General features: G+C 50.0%; 1 protein-coding gene and 1 long non-coding RNA gene across 9 annotated transcripts in view; one reads left to right on the top strand and one right to left on the bottom strand.

Annotated features, from left to right (window-relative positions):
* The window catches only part of GLT1D1 (glycosyltransferase 1 domain containing 1), a 140,231-nt gene extending 129,824 nt beyond the window's left edge, over positions 1–10,407 (bottom strand). For 7 of the 8 annotated variants that reach the window (XR_008492957.2, XM_054444237.1, XM_054444232.1 and 4 more), the window contains exon 1: positions 10,219–10,407. Coding sequence is in view for 6 of the 8 variants with exons in the window: in XM_054444233.1 (XP_054300208.1) it covers positions 10,219–10,312 (94 nt within the window). In the remaining 2 variants the exon portion in view is untranslated. The remainder of the gene's footprint in view (positions 1–10,218) is intronic. The other variant, XM_063646810.1, reaches the window with a different exon arrangement.
* Positions 10,334–14,808, top strand: LOC129010244 (uncharacterized). The gene is made up of 3 exons (XR_008492958.1): positions 10,334–10,454; positions 10,617–10,748; positions 14,397–14,808. It is a non-coding gene; the product is annotated as an uncharacterized LOC129010244 (long non-coding RNA).
* The last annotated feature ends 573 nt before the right edge of the window (positions 14,809–15,381 follow it).

Raw genomic sequence — 15,381 nt, 5'->3', positions numbered from 1 at the left:
TTCTTGAAGAAGTCTTCCCAGACCCTGGTTGGGGCTCAGAAAAAAACCCCAAAATGAAGGCCTCAGCAGCTCTCTCTGACCCTCTCCCGCCCTCCTGTCTCTGACCCCTCATTTTCCCCAGAGGTTAACCAGAGAAACTAGAATTCCTCTTTCCCACGGTGGTTCATGGAAACCAGAACTCCTTCTCCCCAAAGCCAGCCATAAAACCCAAAATTATGACTCTAACTTTCCCCTGCCTTCCTGTGTAAAACCTGACCATAAAGAAATTATCCCAGGCCAGGTGCGGTGGCTCATGCCTGTAATCCCAGCACTTTGGAAGGCCAAGGCGAGTGAATCGCCTGAGGTCAGGAGTTCAAGACCAGCCTGACCAACATGGTGAAACCCCGTCTCTATTTACTAAAAAAATACCAAATTAGCTGGGTGCGGTGGCACATGCCTGTAATCCCAGCTACTTGGGAGGCTGAGGCAGGAGAAACGCTTGAATCCAGGAGGCAGAGGTTGCAGTGAGCCAAGATTGTGCTACTGCACTCCAGCCTGGGCAACAAGAGCGAAACTCCATCTCAAAAAAAAAAAAAAGGAAATTATCCAAACTACCTTGTTTGATTGTAGGTCACAAAGCCCCAATTCCAGAGAGGGCCTGCCTTGTACCAGAAGGAAAGAAGGCTGCACAGAGGGGCCAAGATGCATCCAGACAGACTCGCCTTGCTGGGCTTTCCCAAGCAGTCTATCAGTGTTCGATCAGACCCTTTCATCCCATCCTATTTCCATGTGGCTGTCCGTACCTTGTCCAACCTAAGCATAAACTGGCCAGTCTCTTGTGTCTCTGGGTCTTCATTCTGAAGCCTCCCATGTCATGTAAAACTATGACCAACACAGGTGTGTGCCGTGTCTCCTATGAATCTGTCTTTGCTCAGCTGGTTTTCAGTGAACCTTCAGAGGGGGAAAGAGAAGCCCTTCCTTGGACCCTACGCCCTCTGGAAGTAGGTCGGCTCTATTCAGAGTCCTCTCTCTGTCATCACCCTACACTTCTCCATCATAGCACTGATCGTATCACAATCAGACAAATGTCTGGGTAATTACATGCTTGTGTCTGTCTTCCATGCTAGAATGCTAGACTTGTCTTCCAAATGACAATGCTGAGCATCGAGCTGATGCGCAGAAGCTCTCTGTGGTTGAGCGGCTGCCTCCTGAGGACAGGGACTGCATGACGCCGGCTCTCTGTGTTGCGCCTACACAGCACTGTGCCCATGGGAGACGCTCAAAAAATATCTGCTGAATGAAGATATTAACAACTTTCTTTTGTGTGTGTGATACAGGGTCTCATTCTGTTGCTGCCCAGGCTGGAGTGCAGTGGTGCAATCATGGCTCATCGCAGCCTCAACTTCCCTGGGCTCAAGTGATTCTCCTGCCTCAGCCTTCTGAGTAGCTGGGACCACCATGCTCAGCTAATTTTTGTATGTTTTGTATGGGGTTTCACCATGTAGCCCAGGCTGGTCTCAAACTTCTGAGCTCAAGCAATCTGCCTGCCTCAGCCTCCCAAAGTGCTGGGATTACAAGAGTAAGCCACAGCACCCAGCAACAACTTTCAATGGCTATCTTTGTGGGGTTTTTTTGTTTGGTTGGTTTTTTTTTTTGAGACAGAGTCTCAGTCTGTCACCCAGGCTGGACTGCAGTGGCGCAATCTTGGCTCATTGCAGCCTCCGCCTCCCAGGCTCAAGCAATTCTCCTGCGTCAGCCTCCTGAGTAGGTGAGATTACAGGCATGCACCACCATGCCCAGCTAATTTTTGTAGAGACAGGGTTTTACCATGTTAGCCATGCTGGTCTCAAACTCCTGACCTCAAGTGATCTGCCTGCCTCAGCCTCCCACAATGCTGGGATCAGAGGCATGAGCCACCGCGTATGGCCTCAATGGCTATCTTTGAACGTGGAAAAATTGGTAACAAGATCTTTAAAAAACAAACAGAACAAAGGAAGGTAGAAGAAATAAAATAGCCTCCTTGTCTGAACTTCATCTGCATTCACACTTTCCTTTGACTCCTCAAAAGAAAACCTGAAAACTTTTCCTCATACTTTTTTTTTCTCTTTCCAAATGCTTGGCAATCACAGAGAATTCAGAATGATGCGGCCAGAAAGTAGCCGGGCCTGGAAGGAAACGTACTGCCTTGGATGCAAAGGATGTTTGCACTTCTTCCTTCACTTTCTCTCCTTTCTGGTCCGTGTCCTTTAGTGCTCCAATCTCCCCCATTATCTAAAGTGCTTCTCATTCCGACAAACACACCTTTGTATTCTCCGTTCCAGATGGAGAAACAGAACAAACACACAATCACCACCCCACTGCACCAAGTCCAGCTATGAGTGTGACAACATTTGCCATCATTCTGATGTCAACACACTCCTGGCTGGACTGAACCGCCCCTCAGGCTTCCCTGCTCTGGGCTGAGGAAGCCCAAATGCTCTATTTTGTTCTCTTTCCACGACCATCTTCATGCATTTCCCCAGTACCCTTGGCAGCTCTGCAGACAATACACTAGGCATGCAACTCAGTTATCTAGCGAATATCTGATATCAAGATGTAGAGCACGGGTCAGAAGGCCTTTCCTGGAAGCAGACAGAGAGGAAATACCTTTGGGTTTGTGGGTCAGAGGGCCTCTGTTCTAACTACTGTATTCTGCCCCTGAGAAGCAAAAGCAGAAATGTGAACAACACATAAGCGTATATAGTATAGCTGGGGCCACTACAACTTTATTTACAAAACTGGCAGGGAGGCTGCGTTTAACCCCGGGCAGGCAGCAGTTTGTCGCCCTGGTTTTAGAAGATGATTTCAGTGTTTCCGAGGACTAGCCTCCTATTTTAGCATAACAGGGGGCACCCTTTGAGACAACTCCACGACTTACTCTCGGTGTGAATTTTTTACATCCACTCCTTGTGCAGTTTGTCCCCCTCCACAGGTGACATGAACTTGGTTCTCTAGGTGTCAGACTCTATTTTTTCACTTACCAGAGCTGCTTTTAATTTTGAACTTCACCGTTAGAAACTGACCTAGACCAATTTCCCCGGTTCCGTGAGGACGGCCTGGCTCTCCTGGCAAATGTTCATTCTCAGGGGATCAGAGGGGGGTGGGGACCCTTCTGACCTCTTCCTTCCAACCTCACCACCGGGTGTGCCCTATAATGAGAGGAACTCTTACTCCAGATTCAGCCACACGCACACAAAATGGTCTATTCTGCTGGGCTGCAGAACTCTCTGTGTTCTCCAAGCACCCTGCCCGAAGGATCAAGTCCACACTGGACCATACTAGCAGCCACACTAGCCAATCTAGTTAAGACAGATGACAGAGGGTTATGGCAGGGACGCAAGACCAGATAGAGCTGGCAACCCCTCAAGGGCTGCCCAGCAGGTGAGGGCTCCCTGACTTCTTGGTCAACAGCCTGTGTCATCTTCCCAGTGAACCACATATCTTAGACACCACTAATTTCTTTTTGTTAAGACAGAGTCTCACTCTGTCACCCAGGCTGGAGTGCAGTGGTGCAATCTCGGCTCACTGCAACCTCTGCCACCTGGGTTCAAGTGATTCTCCTGCCTCAGCCTCCCGAGTAGCTGGGACTACAGGTGCCAGCCAACACACCTGGCTAATGTTTGTATTTTCAGTAGAGACAGGGTTTCACCATGTTGGCCAGGCTGGTCTCGAACTCCTGACCTCAGGTGATCTGCCCGCCTCGGCCTCCCAAACTGTTGGGATTACAGGCATGAGCCACCGCACCCAGCCTAATTTCTGAAATGCTTTATGCTAATGAACAAATCTTCCCATGTGGGTTGCTAATGTTACAGTGCCTAGGAGACATCTCTAGAGTGTAGGTGCCACATTAGGGTATTCAGAATACTCGCTAGCAGCTCACGGGTTATACTTAAAGGAAACTTACACACCCTGAACACTTTATACTGAAGAATATTTAACGTGACACACAGACAATGTAACGTCAATTCTCAAGTTATTGATCCCCCAGATTTTGTGCCCAAGAAACACATTATTCCATTCTATCACCTACACCTTCTAAAAAACTACTAGACAGCAGAAGCCTTAGATTTTCCCTCTATCACGAAGGAAATCACGGGTTTTTCTCTCCTTCACTCCCCACACTCAACTGCCAAGGCCTGTTCATTTTACTTCCTAAATATGCCAAACCCAAATGCACACACGATTTTCAACTACACGCAAATCTCATGGCCTTTCATGGTGCAATCCTGTTTTTGGCACAAAATTGAAGGTGTTGCGTGGCCGTGTCTCCCTCTCCAGCCACATCTCCTGACCCCACCTAGAGAAGGGTTCATCAGCAAAGCCCTGTTCACATGTCAAGCGGGGTCACTCTTGGTGGGGGGCTGTCCTGTGCACTACTGGATGTGGAGCGGCGTCCCACTCAATGCCAGTAGCCCCCAACACTAGTGGTGACATCGAAATATGTCTCCAGACCTTGCCCAACGACCCTGGGGGCAAAATGGCTCCCCCTCCTCGGCACATCCTCTGTACCCCATGCTCTTCTGGAGGGAGAGTCGCTGATCTACAGGATTCTGTGATGTGAAAGCCGCCTGACTCTCAGCTCTGGAAGAGACGGTCTCTTCCCATCCCATTGGCTGACCCTCTGCCTAAGACGCCTCCCCTCCATTCTCGCAGCTTGCTAACTAAGGCCCATTATGCTGATTAATAGCTCACAACTATTGTCGACGAAAACAGTCAAACTCTGTCAAATATTAAAAGATTTATTCTGAGCCAAATATGAGTGACCATGGCCCGTGACACAGCCCTCAGGAGGTCCTGAGAACATGTGCCCAAGGAGGTCGGGGTACAGCTTGGTTTTACACATTTTAGAGCGGCATGAGACATCAATCAAATACATTTAAGAAATACATTGGTTTGGTTCAGAAAGGCAGGACAACTCAAAGCATGCGGGTTGTGGGGAGGAGGGGCAGTTCCAAGCTATAAGTCAATTTAAACATTTTCTGGCTGACAATTGGTTGAGGCTTGTCTTAAGACCTGGGATCCATAGAAAGGAAATGTTCAAGTTAAGATAAAAGACTGTGGAGACCAATGTTCCTCTGAAGTCTTACAGTGGCTGCCCTTAGAAATAATAAATGACAAATTTTTCCTCTTCAGATCTTTAAAAGGTGCTAGACTTTTAGTTAATCTCTTCAGGATTGGGAGGGCATGGAAGAAAAAGATCTAGCTATGTTAATAGAGATTTTTTTTTTTTTTTTTGAGACAGAGTCCCCCTCTGTTGTCCAGGCTGGAGTGCAATGGTGTGATCTCAGCTCACTGCAACCTCTGCTTCCCGGGTTCAAGCAATTCTCCTTCCTCAGCCACCCAAGTAGCTGGGATTACAGGTGTGTGCCACCACGCTCAGCTAACTTTTGTATTTTTAGTAGAGACGGGGTTTCACCATGTTGGCCAGGATGGTCTCCAATGCCTGACCTCAAGTGATCCACCTGCCTCAGCCTCCCAAAGTGCTGTGATCACAGATGTGAGCCACCAGGTCCAGCAGAGATTCTTTACAGATGCAGATTTTCCTCCCACAAAGGATGGCTCTGCAGGGCCATTTCAAGATATGGTACAGAAGCATGTTTTGGGGTTAAATATTTTGATTTTTTTCTTGCCTCATAATGTTATGCCAGAGTCAGATTGGAAAGTAAGTCACGATATATAGTGTCAAATAAAACCCATCTGATGAGAATTTATGGTTTGTAGGGCATGACTCCCAGATCCCTTAGACAGGAATTTGGGCAAGATAAAAAAAAAAAAAAAAATCAGAGCTTAGTCCCCACTATGTTCCAGACACTGCTTTAAAAACTCTGAAAGTGTATTAACTCCTTTAATTCCATTCACAACCCATATTGGCATCCTCATTATGAATAAGAACACTAAGCCACAAAGCAAACTTGGTCTGGACCTTGCCATTTTTCAGCAGGGAACAGGCTTGGAAAGCACCAGAAGGCTTTCCCCGACCTCTGATCTGGGATCGGTCCCCACCTATATGTCCCCAGAGGATCCTGTGCTTCCCAGGCCAATACATTCATGAGGATTTAGCACCATTACTTATATATGGGGTGTTGATTTACAATGACCAACTGGTACAAGAATAGAACCACTTCTTTTTTTCTTTAAATGCAGTCTTACCTAATTCTGACCTCCTATTCTGCCAGGCTGACGGGAACTCCAGATTTATGCATTTGGGGAACTCCCTCCCCAAGGGTCCAGGGTCAGTTGAGGGTGGTCTCTGGCGTCTTTGGCAGAGATTTTGGAGGAGAACGTCCAGTCCTCACCGCTCACTGCTGATTAGCTCACAGGGACTCTCAGTCACCAAGGGAACCTCCCTCCCCGCCCGTCCAGGACACCAGCATCATTTCCTCAAGGAGCCTAAGCTTTCACAAGGCAGAAGATGTCTTCAAGCAACTTCTGCTTTTTTCTTTTTCTTCCCCCAGCAATCCTTCCTGAGGTGAAGGACAACAAACGCCTGGTCTGAATAAACATCAAAGCGTGAAGAGCAGCCTTTATTCTGCTTCTGCACAGCCAGGAAAAGAAAGAACCAAGTGACTACATGGCGCTCCACTCCAGTTTAGCTGAAGTCAACCTTCTGCATAAACCCTGCCCGCCTCCTTCCCCTTCGTAGCCCCAAGGCCTAGCAAGACAGGCAATTTCAAAAGTGCACCACCAACGGAATGATGGGGGAGTGAATCTCAGGAGAGCAGCTAACGTAGTTATTTTTTCTATTAATTCACCTCTGAGTTGGGACAAAAGTAACGTGACCTTGCGGGTGGGTGTGAGTTTGGGCCCTTGGAAGATGTGGGTTTACAGCTCAAGTTAGGAGCAAAATATTAAATAACAGGTAATATTTGTTTTTTGCCTGAAGCTTTTAATTCTGTGCCCGTTCAGGTTCTTTGGTCACTCAACATTGTTTTTGGTTTTCTTTTCTTTTTTTGAAACGGAGTCTTGCTCTGTCTCCCAGGCTGTTGTGCAGTGGCGCCATCTTGGCTCATGCAACCTCCGCCTCGTGGGTTCAAGCGATTCTTGAGCCTCCGCCTCCCAAGAAGCTGGGATTACAGGTCTGTGCCACCACAGCTGGCTAATTTTTTTATTTTTAGTAGAGACAGGGTTTCACCATGTTTTTTTGTTTTTTGATTTTTTAGTGGTAATTACTTCTTAAGCACAAAGTGTTTTCCCCACCACATGTACAAGCCAGATTTGGCCTCTCTCTCTGATTCATTTCCTAGCACTGGCCCCAAACTCTCTACAGTCCAGTGACCCTGGCTGCCTTTCCGCTTCTCACACAGCTCAGGGCCTGTGTTCTCGCTATTATTCCTTCCTGGCACCATCCCTCCAGATCCCGGTGATGGCCTCTTTTCGGTCTTAGCTTCAGTGTCATCTCCTGAGACAGCCTCCTGGACCACATTCTCTAAAGCATCTCAGCCATCATCATGCCTCTCAATCACTTTATCTGGTTTTGTCAGAGGCATCTGAACCAGAGTAACTCCATCTTGAATAAGGGCTGGGTCAAATGAGGCTGAGACCTACTGGGCTGCACTCACAGATGGTGAAGGCGTTCTAAGTCACAGAATGAGATAGGAGGTCAGCACAAGATACAAGGGGAGAAAGACCTTGCTGATACAACAGGATGCAGTAAAGAAGCCAGCCAAGACTGACCAAAACCAAGATGGCAACAAGAGTGACCTCTGGCTGTCTTCACTGCTACACTCCCACCGGTGCCATGACAGTTTACAAATGCACGGCAATGCCAGGAAGTTACCCTATATGGTCTGGAAAGGGGAGGCGTGAATAATCCACTCCTTGTTTACCATATCACCAAGAAATAACCATAAAAATGGGCAACCAAGGCCAGGCGAAGTTGCTCATGCCTGTAATCCTAGCACTTTGGGAGGCCAAGACCGGTGGATCACCTGAGGTCAGGAGTTCGAGACCAGCCTGGCCAACACGGTGAAACCCTGTCTTTACTAAAAATACAAAAATCAGCTGGGCTTGGTGGCAGGCACCTGCAATCCCAGCTACTCCGGATGCTAAGGCAGGAGAATCGCTGGAACCCAGGGGCAGAGGTTGCAGTGAGCTGAGACCCCACCATTGCACTCCAGCCTGGGCGAAAGAATGAAGCTCTGTCTCAAAAAAAAAAAAAAAAAAAAGGCAACCAGCAGCCCTTGGGGCTGCTCTGTCTATGGAGTAGCCATTCTTTTATTTTTTTTACTTTCTGAATAAACTTGCTTTCACTTTAAGGACTCGCCCTGAATTCTTTCTTGTGCAAGATCCAAGAACCCTCTCTCGGGTTCTGGATCAGGACCCCTTTCCGGTAACTGTTTTGTTTTATTTTTTAGAGTTTCGATCTGCCACCCAGGCTGGAGTTCAGTGGTGCAATGTCAGTTCACTGCAGCCTCGACCTTCTGGGCTCAAGCGATCCTCCTGCCTCAGCCTCCTGAGTAGCTGGGACCACAGGCACGCGTAACCACATCAGCTAATTTTTAAATTATTTTTTGTAGAGATGAGGGTTTCACCATGTTGCCCATGCTGGTCTTTAACTCCTGGGCTCAAGCAATCCTCTCATCTCAGCCTCCCAAAGTGCTGGGATTACAGGCTTGAGCCGCCGTGCCTGCCCGCCCTAGGCTTTTTTTTTTCTTTTTTTAAATGGAGTCTCGCTCTGTCGCCCAGGCTGGAGTGCAGTGGCGTGATCCCGGATCAATTGGCTCAATGCAACCGCTGCCTCCCAGGTTCAAGCGATTCTCCTGCCTCAGCCTCCTAGTTTTGCTTTCTTAATAGCACCAATTCCTATGTGAAATCACCTCCTTCATTCCTCTCCCGTACTGGGATGCTGGTCCATCCAACAGAGCCAGGAACACAAAGGGCTCCTCACTGCTAGACCCAAGCGGAGCATCACTGACCTATTTAATAGAAACCTGCACCATGAAACCTGAATGTAAATTTTCCAGCAAACTTCAGAAAACTGATGGATCCTCTCTTGGTCATTTCTGCTTCTTATGATCTTTAGGAGAAATTAGCTGAAAGGGACATGAAAGTGTTGGTGGAGTCTCAATTGCTCATTTTAATGAAGAGGAGGCCGGGTACGGTGCCTCATACCTGTAAACCCAGCACTATGGGAGGCTGAGGCAGGCGGATCACCTGAGGTCAGGAGTTCGAGACCAACCTGGCCAACATAGTGAAACCCCGTCTCTACTAAAAATATAAAAATCAGCCGGGCGTGGTGGTGCGCATCTGTAATCCCAACTACTTGGGAGGCTGAGGCAGGAGAATCGCTTGAACCCGGGAGGCGGAGGTTGCAGTGAGCCCAGATCGTACCACTGCACTCCAGCCTGGGCGCCAGGAGACTCCATTTCAAAAAAATAAATTGATGAGGAAACAGGCCCACAGAGGGGAAGTAAATCGGGAAATTTCACGAAGCAAGTCCGTTTTTCTTCACACACACACACACGGCTTCTGTTAAGCTGCAGGCTCTAATCCTGGCGCTTCCCAGGCTTCGCCTCAAGGAATATGTTTATCCGGCTAATACAGGCCGAGCGCCCGCTGTGCAAGCGGGAGGCGGCGGGATTAACGCGGCAGCCCCTCTCCGGGCCCCCGCTGGGCTTGCGTTCCAGGGACCAGAACACAGACCAACGGGTAAACAAATAAGACAAAGGCAGAAAAAGATGAGTGTGAAGGAGCTAACCAGCCAGGAAGACGAGAATAGAGAGGATGGAGGGGAGGTGGGGAAGGGACTTCGGGGACAGGAACCCGGACGCCCGCACACAGCCGAGACCCGATCCGCGAAGGCAGGGCTGGCACCGCGGTCCCCGGCCTGGAAACGCGCCCCCGCCGGGAGCTCCACGGACCCCACTGCGCATCCCTACGGATACTGCTCCCATCCTGCTTCTGCAGCGAGGCCTTCCCGGGCCCCTCCGCGAGCGGCTCCGGGCCTGTTCACCTGCTCAGTCCCCTCCGGAGAGCGCGAGGCCAACGCGCCGGCCGCACGGAGGCCCTGGGACACGCGCGCCGCGCAGGAGGCACCGACCCCCGCGCGCCCGGCAGGCGGCACCGGCCCATCCGTTTGTGCGCGCGGCTCGGGACGGCCCCGGCCCGGCTGGAGGGGGCCTGGCTGAGCGCCCCGCGTCCCCGCCCCCTGGCCCACGGCCCCCGGCCCCGGCTTCGCAGGCCCCGGCGCCCTGCACCTACCGAACGCGCTGGGCCGTGACCGCGTTGCCGGTGTGCGGCCGCAGCACCGCCAGGAACAGGAGCCGCATGCCGCCGCCGCCGCCGCCCGGGCCATCGACCGGCCCCGCCGCCGCCGACCAGGCCCCGGGGGCAGCGCAGACGCGGACGGCGGGGGAGCCGGGGCGGCTGGGTCTGTCCCGCCCGCCCCTCCCCGAGGCCGCGCCCGCCCCTCCCCGAGGCCGCGCCCGAGCTCGCAGGTTCCGGCGCCAGGCGGGGAGGGGGACGGGAACCGGGGGCCTCGGGCGGCGCGAGCTCTGGGTGCGGGGTGGCGCGGGTGTGCCCCGTGGGGTCCATCACCAGGGTAGCCGCCCACCTGGACCAGGATGAGCGGTGACCACAGTCCCTTCCACGGGGACCAGGACCAGCGGTGACCACAGTCCCTCCCAAGAGGACCAGGACCAGCAGTGACCACGGTCCCTTCCACAGGGAACAGGCAGCGGTGACCACAGACCATTCTCACGGGGACCAGGACCAGCGGTGCGGTGACCACGGTACCTCCCAAGGGGACCAGGACCAGCGGTGACCACAGTCCCTTCCCACAGTGACCAGGACCAGGGGTGGCCTTGGTCCCTTCCCACAGGGAACAGGAGCAGGGGTGGCCATGGTCCGCTCTCGTGTAAACCAGTGATGGCTTCCATGGGGTTCATTGGGAAATCAGGGCTTCACGGAGCACCGGGATGGCTGCGGGTCTTTGCCCACCGGGACCAGCAGAGACCTCGGGTTCCGTCCTACAGGGTGCTGCGGACAGGGGCTCTCAGCCTCATTTTCCATAACAACCTGAGTGGGGCCTTGGTCCGCACGAAGCCCAGGATTCCTTTCTAGTCCCATTCCAGGTGACGTGGCATGATCAGTCCCAAATTCCTTCCCAAGCTAGACTACCCTAAAACTAACCCGAGGAGGGGAACATGGGGACTGTGTGAGGAGACAGTAGAAACCCATTTCAGGGCCGCACCTGTCCGGTGAGAAAGATGTTGGAGAGGGGAACCTGGGGTTCATCAGGGTACATGGGCTGCACCTGGTCTGGATCTCCAAAATAGGATACCTTGAGTGAGAGAAATAGGGAACTGAAGGAGGCCTCTGGCAAAATGCCATCTGTGGATTTAAACAAGCACCCCCCAAAACAGCTGTTAAGTGTGTGCAAAGATGCATGCGTATTTACAGATGTGGAACATTCTAGTGGGTGCCCAATGTTTTCATTTTCTGTCATCCCCCAAATACCTTCCAGCCTCAAAAAGGGAAAGTGGGAATGAAGAAAGCCATGACATGTGATAACCACCGTCAGTGGCAGGTCTCCAGCCTCACTATGCAGCATGATGACCCCCAGGCTTATCAAGACATAAAAGTCCGTCCTGGAGGGCACATTCGGCTCTGCAGGCCTTCTCCCAGTTAGATCCACCACTCTGTCTCTCAGTGTGACATGGAGTAGGGAAGAGTTTTATATCATTGTAGAACAATCAAAATCCTGTCCTCCTCTCACTCTCAAAAAAACACCCAGGATTTTGCTCTTCTTCCTGGCATTTCAGCTTCCCAGGCACCAGGCAGGCAGGCCACATCCTTTTTAAAGGACAAAAGCGATCTGAAAATATTATCATTCTGCTAAACAACTTAATACTTTCCAACAGAATTACACAAGGAAACAAGAAAGGGGACAAGTTGCACAGAGCTGCCACAACCCCCTTCTAACGAAATTTTAGAAAAAGAGTTTTGACCCCAGGCGCGGCGGCTGACTCCTATAATTCCAGCACTTTGGGAGGCCGAGGTGGGTGGATCACTTGAAGCCAGGGGTTCAAGACCAGTCTGGCCAACATGGCAAAACCCCGTCTCTACCAAAAATAGAAAAATAGATGGGCGTGGTGGTACACGCCTGTAGTCCTAGGTACTTGGGAGGCTGAGGCATAAGAATCATTTGAACCCAGGAGGCGGAGGTTGCAGTGAGCCGCGATCACGCCACTGCACTCCAGCCTGGGCAATAAAGCAAGACTCCGTGTTAAATAAATAAATAAGTTTTGAGTGGACTCCTGATATATTTGCTACACACCAAGAAGAGGCAATAAAACCCAGTGTCTGGTGTGGTGTACAGAAGCAGAGGGGGGCACTCGCCCATGATCTTCCCCTATTTCATCTTGCCCGTGGGATATTAAAAGCTAAATGTGAACAGATACATTTCTGATTTTACAAAGGCAACTTCAGCATGAGCCCAGAAAGGAACCTCCCTAAGAAGAGTTGAACTGGCAGCCCTGTGGGCTCAATATCATCCTTAGATGTATTTAGGCCACACCGTGTTTTTTATAAAAGCTGAGCTATTGTTTTTTGTTTGTTTTGAGACAGTGTCACTCTGTCATCCAGGCTGGGGTGCTGTGGTGTGATTATGGATCACTGCAGCTTCCACCTCCTGGGCTCAGGTGATCCTCCCATCTCAGCCTCCCAAAAAAGTAGCTGGGACCATAGATCTGCGCCACCATGCTGGGCTAATTTTTTGTATTTTTTGTAGAAGTGGGGTCTCACTATGTTGCCCAGGCTGGTCTTGAGCTCCTGGGCTCAAGCAGTCAACTCACCTCAGCCTCCCAGAGTACTGGAATTACAGGCGTGAGCCACTATACCTGGCCAAGCCACGATTTTTTAATTGGGAGCTTTCATATAGAAGTTGGAATTTCTGACATCTGTTGAAAAATGAGAGATCTGATTAAATGAAGCCACCATCCTGTGGCTGACTGAACCTGGGAAGCAGCTGCCTGCTTTAGATGAAATCTGAATGTGCCATTTCACACAGTGGTTGAAGGCTCACTTCAATTCCTTGATAACCTCGATCTGCATTCTTGTGTTTAGAAAAAAATTGAAGTTTATTTTTACGTAAATTAAGTTCAGAAGTAGGTGGCCCAAGCCTAATATAGTGGCTGTACCATCACCAGGAACCCAGACTTTCCTGTCTACTCCATCATGCTAGTGTTTAGCTTCTAGTCTCAAGATCACCTTATTAAGGAATTGATAAGGAGTAGGACTGCTGCAGCTCCACCCATCACATCAACATTCCAGGCAGCAGGAAGGAAGGAAAGGCAAAAGTGGTGCACTCCAGATGGTGTATTTTATTTTAAAGGGTCTTCCTAAAAATGCAAACAGCCCCATGCCTTTATCGTGTTGGCCACGTGACCATTTCTTGCATCCAAGGAGGCTAAGACATGCAGTCTATTAACTGGGTACACTGCCACCTAAATACAATCATGGTTACTAAAGAAAAGTGGCAGAATAGGTTTGCAGTAAGTCACCTCTGCCATAGCAATCTACATTAATAGATTAAAAGAGGAAATGGCAGAGGCATTTGAATCAGAGCAACTCCCTCTTGAATAGAGGCTGGGTAAAATGAGGCTGAGACCCGCTGGGCTGCCTCCCAGGAGGTTAAGGCATTCCAAGTGACAGGATGAGATAGGAGGTCGGTACAAGATACAGGTCACAAAGACCTTGCTGATAAAACAGTTTGCAGTAAAGAAGCCGGCCAAAACCCACCAAAACCAAGATGGCAATGAAAGTGACCTCTGGTTGTCCTCACTGCTACACTCTCACCAGCACCTTGACAGTTTACGAATGCAATGGCAACGTCAGGAAGTTACCCTCCCTATATGCTCTAGAAAGGGGAGGCATGAATAACCCACCCCTTGTTTAGCATATCATCAAGAAATACCATAAAAATGGGCAACCAGCAGCCCTCGGGCTGCTCTGTCTATGGAATAGCCATTCTTTATTCCTTTACTTTTTAATGAACTTGCTTTCCCTTTACTCTATGGACTCGCCCTGAATTCTTTCTTGTGTGAGATCCAAGAACTTTCTCTTGCAGTCTGGAATAGGACCCCTTTCCGGTAACAGAAACACATATGACCCTCTCTATGGGTGGAATAAGAACATTCAGTAGGATTCAACACTCATTCTTCATGATACAAAAGAAGTAATAAAAGTAAGAAGAAAGCAAGGAACAAGGGAAGGAAGGAGGGACTGGGAGGGAGGGAGGCAGGAACGAAGGAGGGAAGGAAGGAAGGAAGGAAGGAAGGAATTCACTAATGGAAGAAACTATGAAGAACTTTAAAAACTCTGTTTTTTAAAACCTTGCAGGTAAAAATTGCCTGACTCTGTGATTATCTCTTTTCTAGTCTCTCTACAGCTTATGAGTGGTTGAACCAGATGCAGAACTGCTCTCCAGAGGACTTTTGGAAATTTGGGGATGGAGAAGGAACTTTGTTGTCAGAATGATTAAGGAATGTCATCAATATTTCACAACTAGGCCCAGAAGTTTTAACACCTTGCAACGTATAGGACATCCCCGCCTAAAGAAAAAATGCTCTTCCCCAAATGCCAGTAGATACCTGTATTAGTCAGGGTTCTCCAAGGAAACAGAACTAATGGGAGATTCATATTCGTAAATGGAGATTTATTATGAGGCATCGGCTCATGTAATCATGAAGCCTGAGAAGTACCCTGATCTGGTGTCTGCCACACGGAGAACCAGGAAAGCTGGTGGTGTAATTCAGTTCCAGTCTGAAGGCCTGAGCAATGGTGTAAATCCCAGTTTGAGGGAGGAGGGGGAATGGTGGGGGTGGTTGCTGAGATGACGACATGAAATGTGCCAGCTCAAGCAGTGAGGCAGTCGGGAAAACGGAGGGGGGTGGGGATGGGGCACAAATTCCTCTTTCCTCCTCCTTTTTTTTTTGAGACAGTCTTACCCTGTCACCCAGGCTGGAGTGCAGTGGTGGGATCTTGGCTCACGGCAAACTCTGCCTCCTAGGTTCAAGCAATTCTCTTGCCTCAGCCTCCTGAGTAGCTGGGATAACAGGCACACACCACTATACCCGGGTAAGTTTTGCATTTTTAATAGACACAGGGCTTCACCATTTTGGCCGGGGCAGTCTCGAACTCCTGACCTCAAGTGATCCGCAGGCCCGCCTCACCTCCCAAGTGCTGGGATTACTGGTGTGAGCCACCACGCCCGGCCTCCTCCACCTTTTTTGCTCTACTTAGACCTTCAACAGATTGGATGAAGCCCAGTCACACTGGGAGGGCACTTGCTCAACTCAGTTCACGGATACAAATCTCATCTGGAAACACCCGCCCAGGTCCACCCTGAAACTACGTCCAATG

This window comes from Pongo pygmaeus, chromosome 10 (genome assembly GCF_028885625.2).
Source record: "Pongo pygmaeus isolate AG05252 chromosome 10, NHGRI_mPonPyg2-v2.0_pri, whole genome shotgun sequence".
Classification (NCBI taxonomy): domain Eukaryota; kingdom Metazoa; phylum Chordata; class Mammalia; order Primates; family Hominidae; genus Pongo; species Pongo pygmaeus.
The sequence above is the reverse complement of the archived record's forward strand: the minus strand, read 5'-3'. Positions and strand labels throughout refer to the sequence as shown.